General features: G+C 36.3%; 2 protein-coding genes across 19 annotated transcripts in view; one reads left to right on the top strand and one right to left on the bottom strand.

Moving 5' to 3' along the window:
• Positions 1-21935, top strand: part of NF1 (neurofibromin 1) — a 278753-nt gene that overhangs the window by 221733 nt on the left and 35085 nt on the right. For all 17 annotated transcript variants that reach the window (XM_034943231.3, XM_034943230.3, XM_003811980.6 and 14 more), the window contains 10 exons: positions 8908-9340; positions 10560-10900; positions 13355-13557; positions 17520-17713; positions 19159-19299; positions 19460-19739; positions 20193-20407; positions 20644-20705; positions 20850-20964; positions 21524-21625. In XM_034943231.3, coding sequence (XP_034799122.1) covers positions 8908-9340; positions 10560-10900; positions 13355-13557; positions 17520-17713; positions 19159-19299; positions 19460-19739; positions 20193-20407; positions 20644-20705; positions 20850-20964; positions 21524-21625 — 2086 coding nt within the window. The remainder of the gene's footprint in view (positions 1-8907; positions 9341-10559; positions 10901-13354; positions 13558-17519; positions 17714-19158; positions 19300-19459; positions 19740-20192; positions 20408-20643; positions 20706-20849; positions 20965-21523; positions 21626-21935) is intronic.
• Positions 650-16971, bottom strand: EVI2A (ecotropic viral integration site 2A). 2 transcript variants are annotated; one of them, XM_008964352.4, is made up of 5 exons: positions 13657-16971; positions 11714-11852; positions 4594-8810; positions 3468-3608; positions 650-2111 (listed from the first exon to the last, which is right to left on the bottom strand). In XM_008964352.4, exons 4-5 carry the CDS (start codon positions 3524-3526, stop codon positions 1391-1393), a joined length of 780 nt encoding a protein of 259 aa, XP_008962600.1. In that variant the 5' UTR covers positions 3527-3608; positions 4594-8810; positions 11714-11852; positions 13657-16971; the 3' UTR covers positions 650-1390. The 2 variants fall into 2 exon arrangements, with proteins under 2 accessions (XP_008962600.1, XP_054957306.1); XM_055101331.2 differs by lacking the exons at positions 4594-8810; positions 11714-11852; positions 13657-16971 and adding an exon at positions 4056-4072.

The raw sequence follows: 21935 nt of genomic DNA, 5'->3' as shown, positions 1-21935 counted from the left end.
TTGATGACCAAGAGCAGTTATCACCTTGAGAGTTACATAAAAATTACCAATGCTTAGAGTTCACCCCATTCCAGTTGCATCAGAAGGAAGACATGGGAATTAGGCATTGGTGTTTTTTAAAAACTCTTCAGGTGATTCTGACATGCAGCCAGGGTAAGAATCACTAGCTTAGAAGGGAGAGTAAGATTGTAGTCATACTTGGGAAAAAACATATAAAAAATATTTTTAAAATGGTTAATATATTGCCCAAAATAAATGCCCAGTAAGGGATGAGATTTTTGAAATATGGCCTGATCTTAGCCCTGTGTTAATTTCAGTCGATATTTGGAAAGTCTCTCAAACCAATTTTTGTAATATATTTAATTGAAGATGGGGGGGGTCTCAACTTAAATGTAAGTCATTATTTTACTTGAAGCCAGTTTCTTTAAAGGTTAAATTATAACCTGAAGTATACAGTTTTCCAGATTTGAACACACGCACGCACACACACACCCCTAATAAATCATTAGGCTACTTGGCATCCTTGAAGTCCAAAAATTAATCAACCTTTGGTACTTGTTGTTAATGTTCCAGTAAGTAGTATTTATAGAAAAGATGAATATTATTAATCATAAACAGTGAAACATACTTTGCATTTACACTTAGCCTATTGGTGTGGCTGTAAATCTTATTTATTTTAGTCGTGCTCTATTTCTTATTGATCTTTACAATGTGTTCTCTAAAGTAATAAAGTGAATGCAAATATACGTGGTCACAGGTTTATTCTGAGTTTTAATTTATTATACAAAAGTAAAGGTTTTAATTTAATATTAATAGTAGAAAAACACTTTCTTATGTGTGCCATATGGAAAGATAAAGGATCTATTCTAAAATTAGCTGTGTTGGTTGATAAGCTGGTGTGGATTCTGCCACATCCAGCAAAGAAGATACCATTAAATTACACAGTTTGGCTCTCTCTATCTATGCATTAGGAATTTGACTTCCATTTGATGTTAAAGCATATACTTGGCTTTAAGGACACACTAAAACTATTCAAAGTTTAATTACATTCAGACAAAGATCATCTAACCACTGTTGCTACATAGGGAATATTTATTTAATTATCCCTTGCTATCTCTATTAATCAGTTTCCTCAATTTATCCTTAAAATTTTCCTCAAATGCTTAGTTATTTTATTATTTGCTTTTTAAAATATTCAGTGTCAAAACAAAAGTACACAGTTTAAATAATTAAGCAGGCATACTTCTCCCTGTCTCACCTGCTTGATTCTAAATTGCAAGGTCTACCATGTCAAATTTTAGATAATCAGAACAACACTTTGGGATTAAATACCAACTGACTTCATTTTTACTCCATAAGCCTTCTCATTGCTACTTTGCATTTTTCTTCACTAACCTATCTGTTTGTTAGTAAGTTTTTCAGTTCCTTCTTCATCTTTTCTTTCCCTTGTAGCTGTGAGCACTCCAGTAGATTGCATCACTAGGTTGGGTCCTGTGAGCTGTTTTGTTCTTTTCCAAGTGTCTGATTCAGCGGGCCATAGACCGCTCGCCAGAAAATCGCCATTGCTTCTAGGCTGACGCTTGCCTACTTGTTTTGATCGTCTGAGAGAAGAGACTTTGTTTGCCAAAACCACAGTTGATAGAAATAGAAAGGTACAGATAAGAAAAAGCACTGCAATTATAATTAAGCAAATTAGCATAGCCATGTTGTTGTTGTTTTCCGCACAGACATCCTTTTTGAAAATTTCACCATGACTTTTGCTTGTGTTTTCAATGCTCTGTACTGTTGAAGGACTGTTGCTGACGACAGAAGGTATATAAAGCTCCTGTTCAGATTTAGAAGTTAAAGATACGATGTGAGATGTTTCAGGCATGTTTGTAGAATTACCTTTATAATCTACTTCAGGAGTTATAGGGTTTGTGTTAATGTTTTCATTTTGGTTTCTGCCTGTCTTGTTTTGAATAACTGAATCCCAGGAAGAAGTACTGTTAGCCCACAGACGGGTATAGTTTGCTTTTGTTCCAGGAGACAAAGAAAAAACTGTTGTCATCAGAAAGGCAAGATGTAGGTAATGTCCTGTGTGTTCCATGTCCGTGGGCATACTTGGCAATCTGTTGGGATAGCAATATAATTTGTTAGTTTGTGAAAGAATAATGGATCCAAGTTTTGGTAATTGTAGTTAAAAGATAGTGTTGAGATGTTACAAGTAAACTACAAGCTTATGCCTAATATTCGCTACCCTGAATTCCTTCTCAACTGAATTTCTTTTCTATTCAGCTATGTATGAAGAAGCATTTTAATTTCTATTAACACTTTTAGATGCTAGAAGTTAGCATTACAAATAAATATTAATCATTTTAAGTGGACTATCATGGCTTTATATAGTTTTCTTCCTTTGAAGCGTGCTAGACTTCTGCTTTGAGTCAGTTAGTTCTGCTTTTACTTTTCTGATTCCTTCTTTAAAAAAAAAAAAAATTAAGGATCATTCTTACAGAAACTACCCACCCTCTAACCTGTCACCAATCTTTACAGAAGAAATGTGGCCTTGAGCTTCTTGCTTCATGTATGAAATAAAAATGCAAATTTTTTTGGTGGAAAGAGGGGAAGTTTGGTAGCAACCAAAAGAAACTGAACTTCAAATAGAAATTCAAGGTGTTCTTTTTTTTTCTTGAGTGTTCATCTTGAAGCTTAGAATAAAGCTGGTACTTAGAAATACATTTGTAAGTGCATTTGTGAATGCAATTTTACTGTGGTGGTTGTCTCTTTTCATTTATATTTCCCTGGACTGACTGTGTCTTTCTGAAGGCAAAGGCATACCAGTTTTCTCAACCTAAAAATCTGAAGAAAAAAAAACAAAACAGCAAATTTCCTCTTGAGTAGACTTAAAAGTTCAACAAAAGTTGCTGGGTTTTCTTTTAAAGCATCATTTATACCTAGCATTTTTTCTGATTTTGACATAATTGTAAAAAAAAATGTGTAATAAAATAGAAATAGAGCATCAGGATCTTGATGATTTGGGATGAAGTGGCAGGTTATAAGCATCTCAACAGATAATTGAAAATGTTGAATTTCCACCTTGGCCCTGAGCTTGCTGGAAACTAGTACAAAAAGGAGACAAGTTATATTATACATTTTTATTATCTACCAAATGATTGATTTAAATAGAAATGGCATATCTTAGAATTTAACAGTTCCATGTACTGCTAACCCAGCAGGAAAGATTTACAATCATTATTGAGGTATCTTATAATAATATACCAGTTTGTCTTGAGCTACTTTTGAAAGGAGTATTTTATTGTTAGCATTTATTTGAATGAACTAAAAGCAAAACTATATTGTTCTCCTGAGATTTACTAAATGAAATTGCCTGGTTAAGAACCCTACGTATGCTATAGAAATTCTTCTCAAATGTACTTAGGAGTCCTTTTTATTTAAAAAAAAAAAAAAAAAAAAAGGCAGATTCTTACCTAGCTAGTATAGGTAGGGCCTGAAAGTCTTTGTTTCCAAACCAACTCCTAAGCAACATGGATGCCACTGCTAGTCAGGCTTTTGAACATCAAGGTTTTATAAGAAATGGTTGTTATATGTCATTGGCTGACATTTGTATACTATTAAAATACAGAAATTGAAAATAAGAAATGTGATACGTTGAGTTATGCAAACAAAAGTAGCATGTAATAAACAATGCTAACTGGAGACTATATTTCATATTAATAGTAGGGAGGAAAAACTCTTTATTAAATATTCTAGGATTAAGATTACTTTTTAGATTATGAACTTTAGTAGACAATTAAAGGCCCAAGTCACTGGCTTTTGTATAATAGTGTTCAGCTTTAATTTTTAAGTTTAGTGACATAAATCTTTCGATATTTCATGATTCTTTCACAAAAAGAAATACTTGAAATTGGATTAGCAAGTAATTTCCATCTTTTTATACTAGACTGGACTTCTGTATTAGATGCTAGAATGATTTAAAGTAGATTATTCTTTTCACATTAGTTCATTAACAGTGTAGTATACATCATAGTATTGGTACACATTTTAACAGTGCTTACCATGGAACAGATAATAGGCCTGCTGTTGATTGTCTTCAGCCAGATGTACTGCAGTGCCCAAATAAACAAACTGTATGACAAAATGAGACTTTCTCTTGCCCTTACAAATGCCTGAGAATTGAGGACTGTTTTTACTCCAGTTTATGCCTTGGAGGCCAGGTTGTGTTATCAAAAGTTTTCTTATATCTGATCATTTTCAGTAGAATTTATTTTCAGTAGAATTTATAATGTCCAAGCATTAGTAATGAGAAATTTATTTTTTAACTTTTGAAAAATAACAAAACATTTCCAGTTTACTTGAGGAAACCAAACTTAGATCCTTCGTAATCCTAATTTAAAACTCCATGGCGATGGCAAATTTTTTCATTTCTAACTTAAAATTTATGTAATAGGACAGAAAAAAAAAGTATACATTTTCAGTCACAATTCTAGTTTGTTAGTGAGATTCTTACACACTTTGATAGCGTTTCCTCGAACACTAATCTGTCAAATGTTAGAAGTGAAAAGGCATAAGAAAAGCCGTATATATATGACCTACCTTACAAAATGCTTGGTCAAAATCTGATTATAACGTGATTTTGATAAACCACTTCTTTTCTTGTCTTCTTTTTAAAGCAGAATAGACTTGGAGAATATGAGCCTTAAAGTAAATCTGCAGTAAAAAAGGATATGTGCAGCTAGTTTTCCACTTTTAAAACCAAACCACAGATGACACATTTCCTTTCCACTGCAACTAAAGCACATGTCACAGGAGGGAAAAAAAAAAAAAAAAATGAAAAAACTCCAACTTCTCTAGTTGGCCACTGGCATGACAGGAGGCTTTGTAGAACCAATCCCCGCCTCCAGAGCAGGGAGGGTTTTCCACTTAATGCCTTTTGACAGTATGCTCATTCTATAGGCCTGCTACATGCCTTAGTGTCATTCAAAAGAGGTTTTGAAATGGTATCTTCCATTTCAAATCTTCTCTAAAAGACTTATTTGAAATCTACAGACTGATTTGAAAATGTGAGTTTGGAGTCCATGGGATACTGATCAGATAATATAACAATTGTGGAACTGCAGCAATTATTTGAGAAAATATCTAGTAAACTTAGATTATATGGGACAGAAAATGCTTTCGTGTGGTGTAGTGTGTGTATACACACACACACACACACACACACACACACACACACAACTGTCAAACATCCTGTCATCACCTCAAGTTTAACATGACTGAAACAGACTTTAAGAACTGGGTATGGGCTGGACGCGGTGGCTCACACCTGTAATCCCAGCACTTTGGGAGGGTGACGCAGGCAGATCACTTGAGGCCAGGAGTTCAAGACCAGCCTGGCCAACATAGAGAAAACCTGTCTCTACTAAAAATATAAAAATTAACCAGGCAGGATAGCATGCACCTGTAGTCCCACCTACTTGGGAGGCTGAGACAGGAGAATAGCTTGAACCCGGGACGTGGAGGCTGCAGAGATCATGAGATGTTGGCTGCATGAGCTAAGATCATGCCACTGCACTCCAGCCAGGAAGACAGAGTAAGACTCTGTCTCAAAAAAAAAAAAAAAAAAAAGAACTGGATATGGCAGCACATATCTGTAATCCCAGCTACTAGGTAGGTTGAGGTAGGAGGATCACTGGAGCCCAGGAGTTCAAATCCAGCCTGGGTAACATAGCAAGACTCCATCTCTTTAAAAATTAATTAAATTAATAAAATAAAAAGAACTTTATTTTTTCTTTAAAGGAGGCTGCCTGTGACAGTCTTCTTGTTTCTGTTCATGATAGCAACATTCTAATATCAGAGGCTTAGTATACAACACATCATTTTAATTTAAGTCCTCTCAGTCCTGATCAGACTTTGAATCATGTTGGTCCTTCCTTCATATTGTTGGATCAGTTTCTTTTTCCCTGTTTTTACTGTCAACAGTACTATTTTAGATCCTTATCAGGTCATACCTAGACTCTACAGTGCCTTTTCGGTAGCCCTGAATCCTTCTTATATCTTGTATACATCACTGTCTTTGGTCATATCACCCCTTTCTTTAAGGGAAAATAAAACCGGTTGAACAATTCCCTAATACATACAACAATGATTCAGAAATGTTTGTGTACATAAACATCAGATGAGAAGATTGTTTAAAAATTATAAAAGCAGGACATGGTGGCTCACACCTGTAATCTCAGCACTTTGGGAGGCTGAGGTGGGAGGATTACTTGAGCCACAGAAATTCGAGACCAGCCTGGGCAGCATGGCAAAATCCTGTCTCTACAAAAAATACAAAAAAACAAAAACAAAAAACTAGCCGGGCATGGTGGCGCTTATCTGTAGTCCCAGCTACTCAGGAGGCTGAGGTGGGAGGATCACCTGAGCCTGGGGAGGTCCAGGCTACAGTGAGCTGTGACCGTGCCACTGCAGTCCAGCCTGAGTTAAGGGGAAAAAAAAAAAAAAAGATAAAAATTTCCAGGCCCCACTACATAGATCCATATTTAGTAGGTCCAGGTTGGGACCAGGAAACTGCATTTTTATCAAGCACCACAGTTGATTCTGACGCCAGTAGTCCACAGAACGTATGCTGAGAAATGGTGAGCCCCTAGTAGAAAACCTAAGCCCTTTGGTTGGGCAGTTATGGTCTCTCCACAATTTGACTATTCTGTATTTTCCCAGCTTTATCTCTCAAAACTTCTCTACCTGAATCCTCCATTCTGGCTAGACTAGCTGTCTCTTCAACACATCTAGTTACCTGTTTCTTTTCCTTTTTGCCTTTCTCCATAAGGCCTGCCCAGTCCTCTTGCTGAGTCTGCATTCCTCCTTACCTGATTCAGCCACTGTATCTTCTATGTAGCTTTCACTGACTGCCTAGTTTGTGTTAATCTCTCTCTCTCTCTCCTTTGTCTTAATAACAGTATTTTCTCTGCATTTCCTTTGATAAGTGATTACTTTCTACCTCATATCTTCTATCTTGAAATATTTGTGTTGTTTTAAAATCATTTGACTTGTCATATTTTTATCTTATTTTCTCCCAACAAGATTAAAAACTCTGAGGTGAAGTTTTTTATTGATACATGATAATTTGTACATATTAATGGAGTATGTGTGATTTTTTTGGGTTTTTTTGTTTTTGTTTTTGTTGGAATCTCGCTCTATCGCCCAGGCTGGAGTGCAGTGGTGCAATCTCAGCTCACTGCAAACTCCCCTCCCAGGTTCAAGCAATTCTCCTGCCTCAGCCTCCCAAGTAGCTGGGGCTACAGGCACGTACCACCACGCCCAGCTAATTTTTGTATTTTTAGTAGAGACAGGGTTTCACCCTGTTGGCCAGGCTAGTCTTGACCTCCTGACCTCAGGTGATCTGCCCGTCTTGGCCTCCCAAAGTGCTGGGATTGCAGGCGTGAGCCACCATGCCCTGCCTGTATGTGTGATATTTTGATACATGCATATAACGTGTAATGATTAAATCAGGGTGATTAGGATATCCATTGCCTCAAAGAAAAGAAATTGTTTCGTCTAGCTGTTTTGAAATATACAATGTTATTATTAACTAGTCACCTTACTATGAATAGTAGAACTTGTTCCTTCTATCTAATTATAACAATACATATATTATTTATTTTATTATTATTTTTTAAGACAGTCTCACTGTTGCCCAGGCTGAAGTGCAGTGGTACAATCTCAGCTCGCTGCGGCCTCTGCCTCCCAGGTCCAAGTGATTCTCGTGCCTCAGCCTCCCAAGTAGCTGGGATTACAGACATGTACCACCATGCCTGGCTGATTTTTGTATTTTTAGTAGAGACAGCGTTTTGCCATGTTGGCCAGGCTGGTCTCGAACTCCTGGCCTTATGTAACCCACCTGCCTCAGCCTCCCAGAGTGCTGGGAATACAGGCGTGAGCCACTGGGCCCAGCCCTGATTATATTTTTATATCCATTAACCAACCTCTGAGGTAAAGATTTATTTTAACTTACTTAGTAGTATTATCACCAGAATCATCACATACGGAAAACTTTGGGCCTAAGTTAATATAGATTGTTTTGATTTGAAACTTTGGTACCGTTACTTCAGGGCTTTTTCATGGTCCTCACTGTGGCTGCTCCCATTTATTAGTATTCTTTTGGTTTTAAGCAACATATGACCTAATATGGCTTAATCAAAAAATGGTATTTATTGGCTTATATAACTGAGCAGTCCTGGGATAAATTTGACCCCAGGAGAGGCTTTATCTCATACACAAATGATATGGCCAGGGTTCCAGTTTGTCTATTTCTCAGCTCCTTCTCTTCAGTCTTTTGGGAGGCTCTTCTTTTATATCCCAAAATATGAGCTAGCAGCTCCTAGGGCTACGTATTCCCTTGTTTATAAACACCAGGAAAGAAATATCTCAAATCCCAACAATTTAAGCTAAACTACCTGAACTGGGCCTCTTTGGCCCTGGTTGTCCTGGTTTGAATAATGTGTTCATTGCTGAATCAGTCTGTGATCAAGGTGGGATAAATGGATTGGCTAAAACCATCTCACTCCAGAGCTCCAGATGGGTCATTCCTACCAGACTATTCGCCTAAGGAGTTCGGTGGGCCCTGCAGGCAACCAACTAATTCCCACTGTTTTCTTCCTTTCTTGACTCATGGGCAAATTTTTTATTGTTGTCGTGGCTCAAAATTTTTGAATTGGAGATTTGTCTCTTCTCTTAGCCTTATTTCTCAGTGTCCAAAAAACAACTGATTTAAAAAATGAATCCAGACTTTGAAGAATTGTTTTATATTATTCTCTCTAGAAAATGAATCATAAAATAAAATTGATTAGTGGCATCTGTATATTTATTTTAAACACTGCTAATAATCTTTGTCTTTTTTGTCATTTTCCTTAGGTTCAAAACTGGTCAAATCAATGGTGATTTGCTGATATACCATGTCTTACTGACTTTAAAGCCATATTATGCAAAGCCATATGAAATTGTAGTGGACCTTACCCATACGGGGCCTAGCAATCGCTTTAAAACAGACTTTCTCTCTAAGTGGTTTGTTGTTTTTCCTGGCTTTGCTTACGACAACGTCTCCGCAGTCTATATCTATAACTGTAACTCCTGGGTCAGGGAGTACACCAAGTATCATGAGCGGCTGCTGACTGGCCTCAAAGGTAGCAAGAGGCTTGTTTTCATAGACTGTCCTGGGAAACTGGCTGAGCACATAGAGCATGAACAACAGAAACTACCTGCTGCCACCTTGGCTTTAGAAGAGGACCTGAAGGTATTCCACAATGCTCTCAAGCTAGCTCACAAAGACACCAAAGTTTCTATTAAAGTAAGTTCCAGTCTGTGTTTTGCAAACGATTCATTGCTTTTCTTGACTAACTAGACTATATCCTGGCCTCCCTAGGTGTCCTACCCCTATAGTGGTGTATAAAATGTCACGTAAGGCTGTCGCGGTGGCTCACGCCTGTAATCCAAGCACTTGGGGTGTCAAGGTGGGCAGATCACGTGAGGTCAGGAGTTCAAGACCAGCCTGGCCAACACAGTGAAACCCCGTCTCTACTAAAAATACAAACATTAGCCGGGCATGGTGGTGGGCACCTGTAATCTCAGCTACTTGGAGGCTGGGGCAGGAGAATCGCTTGAACCCGGGAGGTGGAGGTTGCAGTGAGCCGAGATTGCGCCACTGCACTCCAGCCTGGGCAACAGAGGGACGCTCTGTCTCAAAAAATAAAAGGTTATGTAAATCTAGATGTAGGAAGACCAACATTTGTGTCATCATGGAGGTCCTGTGGAGGATATGAGACGTATACATTTTATTCTAGCTTAGGCTGGAAGTAGAAGAGTGTTTTGGAGAGGGCAATTTGTTATGTCATTCAAATTGTAGGAATGTGTGGAGAGTAGAAATTACCTAATGAGAGTTCTGATTATTACATGCTTTTTTCAGAGTGAGGAACATGAACCTTCAGGATAAAATCAGTACTTTTCTATAAGATTGTTTGTTTTGTTTTGTTTTTTGATATGGAGTCTCACTCTGTTGCCTAGGCTGGAGTGCAGTGGCGTGATCTCAGAGTGCAGTGGCATGATCTTGGCTCACTGCAACCTCTGCCTCCCAGGTTCAAGGGATTGTCCTGCCTCAGCCTCCCCAGTAGCTAGGATTATAGGCGCCCACCGCCACGGCAGGCTAGTTTTTGTAGGTTTAGTAGAGACAAGGTTGTTGGCCAGGCTGATCACGAACTCCTGACCTCAAGTGATCTGCCCACCTCGGCCTCCCAAAGTGCTGGGATTACAGGGATGAGCCACTGCACCCGGCCTTCTATAAGATTCTTGACCTTTTTAAAAAGGAAAATTAAAAAAATTTTAAATGTTTTTTGTTTCTTTTGAGAACATTTATCATAATAATTACTGAACCATTTGAATATACAATGGTGGGAACTCTTCCTTAAATGGCATAGTGTTTTGTTTGGTTGGTTGGTTTCTGGAGCCTTTTAGAATTTTATGTAAAAGAGTTTAATTATTCTCCACTTCACCCCGTCACCACCACTTTCCAGGTTGGTTCTACTGCTGTCCAAGTAACCTCAGCAGAGCGAACAAAAGTCCTAGGGCAATCAGTCTTTCTAAATGACATTTATTATGCTTCGGAAATTGAAGAAATCTGCCTAGTAGATGAGAACCAGTTCACCTTAACCATTGCAAACCAGGGCACGCCGCTCACCTTCATGCACCAGGAGTGTGAAGCCATTGTCCAGTCTATCATTCATATCCGGACCCGCTGGGAACTGTCACAGCCCGACTCTATCCCCCAACACACCAAGATTCGGCCAAAAGATGTCCCTGGGACACTGCTCAATATCGCATTACTTAATTTAGGCAGTTCTGACCCGAGTTTACGGTAGGTTTTTTAAAAATTCACTTCAGTTTGATTTGGGGTTTGTTGCTTTTAAAATGAGACCATTTAATGAATGTTGAAACAGCCTCTACCTTAATATTGTAAATTGGAAGGTATGCAATGTTGGTTAACCACTGTGACCTCATCAAGTTGTGGGGTATTCACATGAACTGTGGAATTCCAAACAGGGTGATTCACACTAAACCAATATATGTCCTTTCTCCATCATGTAAAACAACACGACATAGCAGATTTTTTTTTTCCAAAGTATCCTAAATTAAGTTTTTCTTCCTCTAAGTCCTCTAATTTTTTTCCATTTTCAGAAGTATATCACTATTTAGTTTAAAAGTCAAGTCAGATTATTGTTTTACAAAAGAAGGCCTAATGTTCAATAACTTGGTAACATTATTGCATACTTTCCACCTACATCACTCTTAACAAAATTCTCAAAATAAATCTTAAGACAAGTCATCTGAGCAGAGTGTAATTGGTTCCATTTAGGCTTAATAATTTGAATATGCATGTGGAAAGAGCATGGCTGTGGAGTGAGTAGATGTGGTTTGAACAGATGTGCCACTTTCTAGCTATGTACTTTGAGCAAGATACTGAAGTTTTCAGATATCTAGTTTCCTTATTTATGAAATAAAGGTAATTGCCTTCCTTATATACCCACAAAAGCTTAAAAAATAGTATGTGTAGTAGTATAGTATAGCAAACTAGCAAATAGTTTATACTTAGTAAGTAGTATTTTCTTATCTTTTCCCTCCCTGCCAGCATCTCCTTGCACCCTTTCTCCCTTTTCTCCCCTCTCCTTACCAAGTTAGGATAATTCTTTGTCTCAAGTACCCTGAGACTTTGAAGATTTTTCAGATGTAAATTCTTAACTTCTGAAAATTTTCCCTGAGGATAACATAGCCCAGGTTTTATAGTGGGCCTTTTAGGATTCCAAATTCTCCTTTATTTAAAGGGAAAGAGAAGAAAATCAAGATATGTTTACTTGGATGGGCTTCAGAAATTGTACATAAGATTTTGTGTATGCTTTGCTTCCTTTATCTCATAGGTGTCTGTGACACCTATCCTGGGTTGAGGAAGTCCAATTCTTTATAAGTGTTGAAATACACAGGATAAAAGTTTTGTCAAAATTGTATAACTTAGAATTCCTTGGAATTAGTAAAAGATACAAGCTGAGCACTGGCACTGTAGTCCCAGCTACTCGGGAGGCTGAGGCGGGAGGACAGCTTGAGCTCAGGAGTTCAAGGCTGCAGTGTGCTATAATCATGTCTGTGAATAGCCAATGCACACCAGCCTGGGGAACATAGTGAGACTCTGACTAAAAGTTTTTTAAAAAAGAAAAAAGATATGTAAACAGAAATAATAACACGAATTTTCACATTTTAGGAAAATGGAGCTATAAGCCTGCCTTTAATTTCTAATTCAAAGATCTTCATTGAAAAATACAACCTTTTAACAATTATTAGCCTGGGTAAACCTGTATTCTTCTCTAGTGACCTAAAGCAATCTCTGACAGCTTCTGCTTTTTGCTGAAGCATGTCATCCCAGAGAAAAAGCCTTTAGGCAGACTTAAATTCCAGTGGCTTTTTTTCCCTATATGGTTGTTGCATCAATATAGTAGCATGATAAACATTCAGAGGTAGGGAAAACCTGACAGTTACTGAACAAACTATTTCCTTTACTGGACAGGGGAGAAAATTAAAATTTTTAAACTGAGTCTGAGTCTTTTAGGCTGTCTCCTAAATTGCTTAAATATATTTTCAGACATTTGTAAGTGATGTTTGGTCTCAATGAAACCTGGATATTATAGTTTTTTTCCATATTGGTGGTTATATATGATGTAATGAGGTCATAGAGGGAAAAATGGGAGGACTTAATTATAAGTTAATTTTGTTTTTAACCTTCAGTTTGTAGGGTAACTTTTAGGACACCCAGAAAGAAGTTCAGCAGATCCTGATTAAAGATTTTCACATTCTAATTTGATGAAGGGAAGGGCCATCTGATATCTGTCCTTATGATCCCCATTATAACTGGATCTAGTGGGAAAGAGAACCAGAATTTGAGTTTTGGCTTTGCTAAAAATGTATGGTGTGCCTTATTCTGACTTAATTTCTACTGATCCACATTAGGACCATAAGTCCTCTCATATTTTATGTCTCAGTGAGATGTATTTTAGGAAAGCCTATACCCCGCCCCTCTGTCATAGGAGCCTCACAGTGCTCTTATGGTTATATCAAGTGTGTCCCTTTTTATAAAATCCCTAAATGATTAAGGGGTATTTTGGTTTTACTGTAGAATTGTAACATCTTATTTCTAACTGATCATAAAATTTAAAAATAGTTGATCATACTTTGTAACAGAATCACAAATTGTATGTTATGAAAAAATTTTGGAACTATAAGGAAAAATACGTTTTAAAACAACTTCATTTGTGTTTTCTCCTAGGTCAGCTGCCTATAATCTTCTGTGTGCCTTAACTTGTACCTTTAATTTAAAAATCGAGGGCCAGTTACTAGAGACATCAGGTTTATGTATCCCTGCCAACAACACCCTCTTTATTGTCTCTATTAGTAAGACACTGGCAGCCAATGAGCCACACCTCACGTTAGAATTTTTGGAAGAGTGTATTTCTGGATTTAGCAAATCTAGTAAGTAATGATAATTTTCTTTAATACTAACAATTATTCTAAGAGAATTCAAAGAAAACCCTTTCATTTCAGAATTTTCCAGTGAAGACTTTCACTTACATTTTTACTTTTTTTCCTCTTCTGATTTTATATCTGTGGTATCCTGTAACTGAAGGAACTCTGAAGGAACTTTTTGGTAGGCCACATTGAGAAATCCACCAAAATTCTGATAATAAAAGCAAAGCGGCAAGAGTTTGGTACTTTACACACCACTTACAAAGTATTTTCTTCACTGTTGCAGTTTAATTAGCTTCAGCATTTCTCTTCATAGCAGAAAAGTCCACATAAGTATCCATGTTGCCTCCTTAATTTTAGAGAACTAGTCATTTTCTCTTTTCTTTAGGTTGACTTTGAACAATGAATTTATTGTAAATGTACAGTTCACGGAGAGCACAGTGGCACATAATACAGGGCCCAGAGTCAGTTCTGACTTTGTTTTAACTAAGTCTCATAAATTTAATATCCACTCTTTATATTTGTCCATCTTTATATCCTATAGTTTTATAAATGTTGATCTTCTCCCAGCATATTTCCTGACCTTTTCTTCCCTTTCCTTTCCCTGTAATATATAAAACTTTTTTTTCTGCATTCAAACACATTTCTTGACTTTTATGTATTAGATAATTAAAAGCTTCAGCAATTCACTAAGACTGTTTGTCAGGTAAGAGATGTAGGACTATAACCCTAACAAAAAAATGTGTAGGACTGACAAAACAAGAAAAGTATAAACTTTATTCATAAATATTAATATGAGAGAAGATTTGAGTGAATGTAAAGGCATATTGTGTTCCTGCATGAACAGTTCTTCCCAGATTATTACAAATTTAATGTAATTTCATCAAAATAACCATGGGATTTGAGGATTGAGAATGGAGATAGAACTTAAATGATTCTAAATGCTACATAAAAGTGCAATAATAGCTAAGAAAATATTGAAAGGAAAGAGACTTGAGACTTAATAGTACAGATGTCTGAACACTTTATAGCAGTACAATAATTAAAACATACGTGTGCAAGAATCAGCCATCAGATCAGTTTAAGAGAAACAGATTGATAAAGAAGCATCACAAACTGATGAGGGAGAGATTAAGTCATTTAATAAATGAGGCTGGGAAATGACTTAAATTAGGTCTTCGTCTTCACCGTACACCATAAGATACCAAGTATGTTCTGCCTGTATTTAAGAGTTGAGTAGGGCTGTGTGTGGTGGCTCTTGCCTGTAATCCCAGCACTTTGGGAGGTTGAGGCAAGAGGATTGTGGCAGGAGGATTGCTTGAGCCCCAGAGGTCAGGGCTATAGTGAGCTATCATCGTACCACTGCACTCCAGCCTGGATGATAGAGTGAGACCGTTCTCTATTTAAAAAAAAAAAAAAAAAAAAAAAAAGTTGTATATAAAAGCTTGGAACCATTTTAAAAAGAAGAGGAACAAGTGAATATTTAATTGCTTTCTAGATGAGTAAGGACATATGAAGTAAAAAAGTGATAGGATGAAACAAAGGAAATAGCGAACAGATTTGACTACATAAAACTTCAAAACATAGCTACTCAAAAATAAACACAAGTGAAGATAATTAACTAGGAAATACACTTGGAGCAAATATGAGAAATGATTAATATCCTTAATCGGCCAGACGCGGTGGCTCACGCCTGTAATCCCAGCACTTTGGGAGGCTGAGGTGGGTGGATCACAAGGTAAGGAGTTCGAGACCAGCCTGGCCAATATGGTGAAATCCCCTCTCTACTAAAAATACAAAAATTAGCCGGGCTTGGTGGTGCATGCCTGTAGTCCCAGCTACTCAGGAGGCTGAGGCAGGAGAATTGCTTGAACCCAGGAGGCGGAGGTTGCAGTGAGCCGAGATCACTCCACTGCACTCCAGCCTGGGCAACAGAGGGAGACTCTGTCTCAAAATAAATAAATGAATGAATAAATGAATGAATGAATCAATAAAATCCTTAATCATGAAGGGTGCTGACCGATTAATAAAAAGTGGATTAACAGTAACATACAGATCATGTTTTTAAAAAAGAATATTTGTACAAAAAAAGAAAAAAGCCAGGCACCATGGCACATGCCTGTAATCCCACCTGCTCAGGAGGATCGCTAAGCCCAGGAGTTTGAGACCAGCCTGGACAACATAGTGAGGCCCCCATCTCAAAAAGAATATTTATATTTTAAGAAATTCACTAATAAAAGCCAATTGAAAGAATAGTGAGATAATCAGTTATCAGCTTGGCAAAGATTTTTTTTTTAAGATCCGTTCCTGGTGGTCTGTGGAATTGTGAGTAGAGGCAATTTTTCTAGAAAGGCATTTGGAAGTGGATAACAAGACCTTAAGACTATTCATACCTTTTGGCCTCATAATTCTGCTTTTTAGCATTTATCCTAAAGAATTAATGTTAAAATGTTTATTATAGCATTATTTTTATGTAGATTTTTAAATTGAGGTATATCTTGTCATCAGTAAAGTGCAGGATCTTAAGTCAACAGCTTGATGAACTTCTACATGCAAATACATCATGAAAGTATCTCCAGATCTAGACATAGAACATTTCTAGCATCCAGAGGGATATTCTCAGTACCCTCCCTTCACCAAGAGTAAACACTATTATGACCTCTATTGCACAGATTTATTTTGCCTACTTTAGAACTTCATATGACATTATTTATAATAGCAAAAAAATGAACAGGCCAAAAGTCAAAGAATAAGGAACTGATTAAATTATTGGTTCTCCATCTGATGGAATAATATGAAGCCATTGAAAAATGGCTTTGTTACAGAATTTCAGTTTGGAAGATGAAAAGGTTCTAGAGATGGATGGTGGTGATGGCTGCACAATGATTTGAATGTACTCAATGCCACTGAACTGTGCCCTTCAAAATGGGTAAAGCCACGGAACTGTACATTTAAAAATAGTTAAAATGGTAAATTTTGTGTTGTGTATATTTTACCACAATTTTAAAAACTCTTTGAGACTTTAGGTAAAGTGTATAGATAAATTTTTGTACAATTTTTGTCTTATAAATGTGAAGCTTTTTCAAGTAAGTTTAAAAGAAGTTTGCAGAATTTGTAATGTTGAATAAATAATCTCAGTATAGGCCAGGGGTGGTGGCTCACGCCTGTAATCCCAGCACTTTGGGAGGCCGAGGCAGGCAGATCACGAGGTCAGGAGATCGAGACCATCCTGGCTAACACAGTGAAACCCCGTCTCTACTCAAAATATGAAAAAAAATTTGCTGGGCGTGGTGGTGGGCGCCTGTAGTCCCAGGTACTCGGGAGGCTGAGGCAGGAGAATGGTGTGAACCCAGGAGGCGGAACTTGCAGTGAGCCGAGATCGCTCCTCTGCACTCCAGCCTGGGCGACAGAGGAGACTCCATCTCAAAAATAAATAAATAAATAATCTCAGTATAATCACTGAAAAAAATATTCAGAGCCTACTGCATGTATAGCATAATCCCAGTTTTTGCGGGGGAGTGGGAGTGGGTTATACCTGTGTACACACACATAAATGTACATTAACTCTACATAAATTTGAAAGCCTGAGGAGAGATGAGATGATACACCAATGTTAATACAGTTTTCATTTTGTGGTGATGCTTTCCTTTTACCAAACTTTCTATGATTACCACATTTCCTTTTATAATGAGAATAAAACAACTTTTTAACAAGAAAGGACTAAAATGGAGGAAAATAAGACAAAACTTTTCAAAAATTGGCTTACTGGCTTTTAAAATTACTTTCTTCAAGGACTGTTCTTTCTTCGCCTCTACAAAAATATATTTGCCAAGTGTCTTTTCTCCAGGCCTGATTCTAGGTAATAGTCTTTACCTTTTACCATTTTTTCCCCGAATTCTTTATGTTAAATAATTGTTGATGTGAGATTTTCATTGACCATCACATGCTAATAGTGTATTTTTTTCCAGGTATTGAATTGAAACACCTTTGTTTGGAATACATGACTCCATGGCTGTCAAATCTAGTTCGTTTTTGCAAGCATAATGATGATGCCAAACGACAAAGAGTTACTGCTATTCTTGACAAGCTGATAACAATGACCATCAATGAAAAACAGATGTACCCATCTATTCAAGCAAAAATATGGGGAAGCCTTGGGCAGGTATTGAGTTTGCTCAAATATTTATCTAGTATCTCCTTTGTGCACATATTTGGTGCCACATTGGGCAAAGCACTGCGCTAGACACTAGGGATAGAGTTGTAAAAAACACAATTTCCTCCTTCAGAAAGCATGTAGACACTCACCCAGCTCTTCATCTGGTTCAAAATTGTAAATGTCTAGTGCATGTCTCAGAGCCAGAGAAAAGCTAGTTATTTGCACAGTCTCCTTCAAGGCATAATTTTATATATATATAATTATATAGGATTATATGTAGGATTATATTTATATATATTTATATATATATATATTTATATATATTATATAATATAATATATATATTATATTATATTTATATATATTATATATATAATCCTACATATAATCCTATATAATTATTTATATATAAAATTATGCCTTGAAGGAGACTGTGCAAATAACTAGATTTTATATATATATTATATAGAACTGTAGAAATCTGGTGACATTTCTAGTGCTTTATTCTAGTTCTCTACATTCCAAAGGTGTCAGTAGATGTTTCTTCTTATTGATGCTATTTGGGACATCTGCTTTCATTTATAGTTCTACATAAGAATGCCAATATTAAAATAGGATATAATGTAAATTTTATTTTTATCTGACAAGAATTAGGCATATCATTTCTTCAAAGTAATCATTTAAGGAAATAATGCCCTCACTCAAACACTGCTGCTCCTCCTCCAAATAATTAGAAATAACCTTGGAGCCAGTGTTGCAGCCCTAGAAAACATCCTGGTACTTAATGTCATTTCCTATATTTTATTTTTTTTTCAGACTGAGTCTCGCTCTGTCACCCAGGCTGGAGTGCAGTGGTACAGTCTCGGCTCATTGCAACCTCTGCCTCCCAGGCTCAAGTGACCCTTCCATCTCAGCCTCCCAAGTAGCTGGGCCTACAGGTGCACACCAACACACCTGGCTAATTTTTGTAATTTTTTTTTTTTTTTTTTTTTTAGAGATAGGGTTTTGCCATGTTGCCCAGGCTGGTCTTGAACTCCTGGCCTCAAGCAATCCGCCCGCCTCAGCCTCCCCAAGTGCTGGGATTACAAGCGTGAGCCACTGCACCCAGCTCTGTATTTTCAAATTACTATTTTATATTGATGCTACATTACTGTCTTAGAAAAGCATAGAGATACTTTGCAAGTGACTGAAGATAGTATTGATAGAGATTTAAAATTTTTGAATACCAATCTCTTAATCTCTGAAGGAGTCAAATGAATATACTCATCCTTTCCTGGATATTTTATAATAAATTGTATTTACTAACAGGCCTGTAAATAAAATCTAGTATTTTTGAGGCCTCAGGTAAAATAGAATTTTCATATTGATTAGGCTGTTCCAATGAATATTTTTTAATTAAAAATTAAATTGGTAGAGTGATTAAAAACATGTTATTTTCCTTCTTCAACTAGATTACAGATCTGCTTGATGTTGTACTAGACAGTTTCATCAAAACCAGTGCAACAGGTGGCTTGGGATCAATAAAAGCTGAGGTGATGGCAGATACTGCTGTAGCTTTGGCTTCTGGAAATGTGAAATTGGTTTCAAGCAAGGTAATCACTTTTCTTTTGCCTTCTGTACTATAGCATATCTGTTTTATCATCAGGAGGTTTTTTGTTTTGTAATTACTTTTAAATTAAACTGAACTTTTTTGTGCTAAAACTTTGAGTCCCATGTTTTTTTTTTTTTTAAAAAAATCCTGCTTCTTTACAGGTTATTGGAAGGATGTGCAAAATAATTGACAAGACATGCTTATCTCCAACTCCTACTTTAGAACAACATCTTATGTGGGATGATATTGCTATTTTAGCACGCTACATGCTGATGCTGTCCTTCAACAATTCCCTTGATGTGGCAGCTCATCTTCCCTACCTCTTCCACGTTGTTACTTTCTTAGTAGCCACAGGTCCGCTCTCCCTTAGAGCTTCCACACATGGACTGGTCATTAATATCATTCACTCTCTGTGTACTTGTTCACAGCTTCATTTTAGTGGTAAGTTCTAGGAAAGGAATTTGTGTTTACCAGTTCCTTTCTCCATTCTACTTCACCTGATCAATATAGATTATCTTATTTATGTTTGTGCCCTAACACCAAGTTGCTAATTTAAGCCTCCAGTAATGACATGAAATATTACCAAGAAGAAAATAAATTACTTCCATTCCATATCAAGCTATAGTAAAGATTTTCTATGCATGCTTGTCATGTAGAGTTATCCCATAAGCGGAATACTCAGTGCCAGTTGACCATGTTCAGTTACCAGCACTAATTTGTAGATAAATGAAGCAAGGAGCATTAATACAATGTATCTAGAGGTTTGATTTAGGGAACATGATTATGTAATTTTTATATGGTATTCAAATTTTCTAAATTCAAAATGAAACATGGAACTTTAGAAATTAAAAAGTAATGTTTTCTGTCTTTACTTGTTCCTTTATTCTCTTACAGAAGAGACCAAGCAAGTTTTGAGACTCAGTCTGACAGAGTTCTCATTACCCAAATTTTACTTGCTGTTTGGCATTAGCAAAGTCAAGTCAGCTGCTGTCATTGCCTTCCGTTCCAGTTACCGGGACAGGTCATTCTCTCCTGGCTCCTATGAGAGAGAGACTTTTGCTTTGACATCCTTGGAAACAGTCACAGAAGCTTTGTTGGAGATCATGGAGGTATAGAAGCCAAAATGATAAGAAACTAAGTTAAAATCTTTTTTTAAAAATATGTTAATACTATATAGAAGAAATATTGGTTTATTGTGCTATTTTGTACTTAATGCTTAAATAAAAACACTTGCATGGACTGTGTTATTGGTAACAGGTCACTTAATGACATCACAATAAACATTATTTAAACAGTTCTAAAAACATTTATGTACAATATGTATTCAGAGTATCCCCTTTTTTAGGCATGCATGAGAGATATTCCAACGTGCAAGTGGCTGGACCAGTGGACAGAACTAGCTCAAAGGTATGTCCTAAATTAAATATAAGTTGTAAAAATATGCATATTGTTGAAAATACAGCTATTACTGTATGATCAATGTTATAATTTATTATTTAGTATATATAAACACAAAGGTTTTTATAAGTTCTGTGGATCTTTTAATTGCAGATTTGCATTCCAATATAATCCATCCCTGCAACCAAGAGCTCTTGTTGTCTTTGGGTGTATTAGCAAACGAGTGTCTCATGGGCAGATAAAGCAGATAATCCGTATTCTTAGCAAGGTACCTGTTCCACCCTCAATTCTCCCAAATATTTATGGTTCTCAAGTTGTAAAGCATATCTTTCATTTTTCTAAAAGACGTTTAAATTTGAGGTCAATGAAATATCTTATATGTTACTTATTAAGCCTTTAAAATGTATTTTGATTATTTATTGTAATTCTTTGAAGAAGTCTTCTCTAAAGAAGCTGTCTTTATATGTAAACTCTGATTACTTCATTAAGGAAGATGTCTTTAAAATATGTTGCCTCTTTTGCTAAGCAGGTACACTTAGTATTTTACCAGTTTTCAAAGCATTTAATTATATGGTAAGACTATAGCCTTGTATAAAATTATTTAATTTGTAATTACTATAATAATGTCTGACTCTTATAATGTAGAAATGTCAAAAAATAAGAAAACAAATGTACATTAAGCTAGCTACCAAGATCACCATAGCATGAGAAATCATTCTAGCATTTATTAAATAAGTAAATGTTCCTGAATTCATTCCGAGATTCAGTTCAGGAGTTAATGTTTTATTTCAATGAAAGTAAAATAAAAAATTCTGTTTTCCTAAAAGGCACTTGAGAGTTGCTTAAAAGGACCTGACACTTACAACAGTCAAGTTCTGATAGAAGCTACAGTAATAGCACTAACCAAATTACAGCCACTTCTTAATAAGGTAATTACTGTATAGAAAATGAGTGCATTCATTTTGGGTATCAGTGTTGAATGTTACTTTCTTTCAAAGAGTTTAGAAAATAAGATGAATTGAGAATAAGTTATAAAGAAAAAACTATAGTTAAAGTAGAACCTCTTAAAGTTTAGTTGTTTGAAGTAGTCATATTAGAAGAAGAGTAAGTATGGATAGTATGTTCTCAAGCGCTTCTAAGTTTTTGGTCTCATCAGTGCTAAAGGAAAGATAGGTATATATTCTTAATTATTTTATCTTATAACTATTAATTATCTGCTATTGCCAAGTACTGTTTTAG

Source organism: Pan paniscus, chromosome 19 (genome assembly GCF_029289425.2).
Source record: "Pan paniscus chromosome 19, NHGRI_mPanPan1-v2.0_pri, whole genome shotgun sequence".
Lineage (NCBI taxonomy): Eukaryota > Metazoa > Chordata > Mammalia > Primates > Hominidae > Pan > Pan paniscus.
Note: the sequence above shows the minus strand (reverse complement) of the source record. Positions and strands in the feature narration are given on the sequence as shown.

Bases quoted from the DNA above. Each gene is read 5' to 3' on its own strand.
- EVI2A (XM_008964352.4), bottom strand. From the start codon at position 3,526: ATGTTGCTTAGGAGTTGGTTTGGAAACAAAGACTTTCAGGCCCTACCT. The intron at 2,112-3,467 runs GTAAGAATCTGC...CTATCCCAACAG, and splicing joins GCCCTACCTATACTAGCTAG to ATTGCCAAGTATGCCCACGG.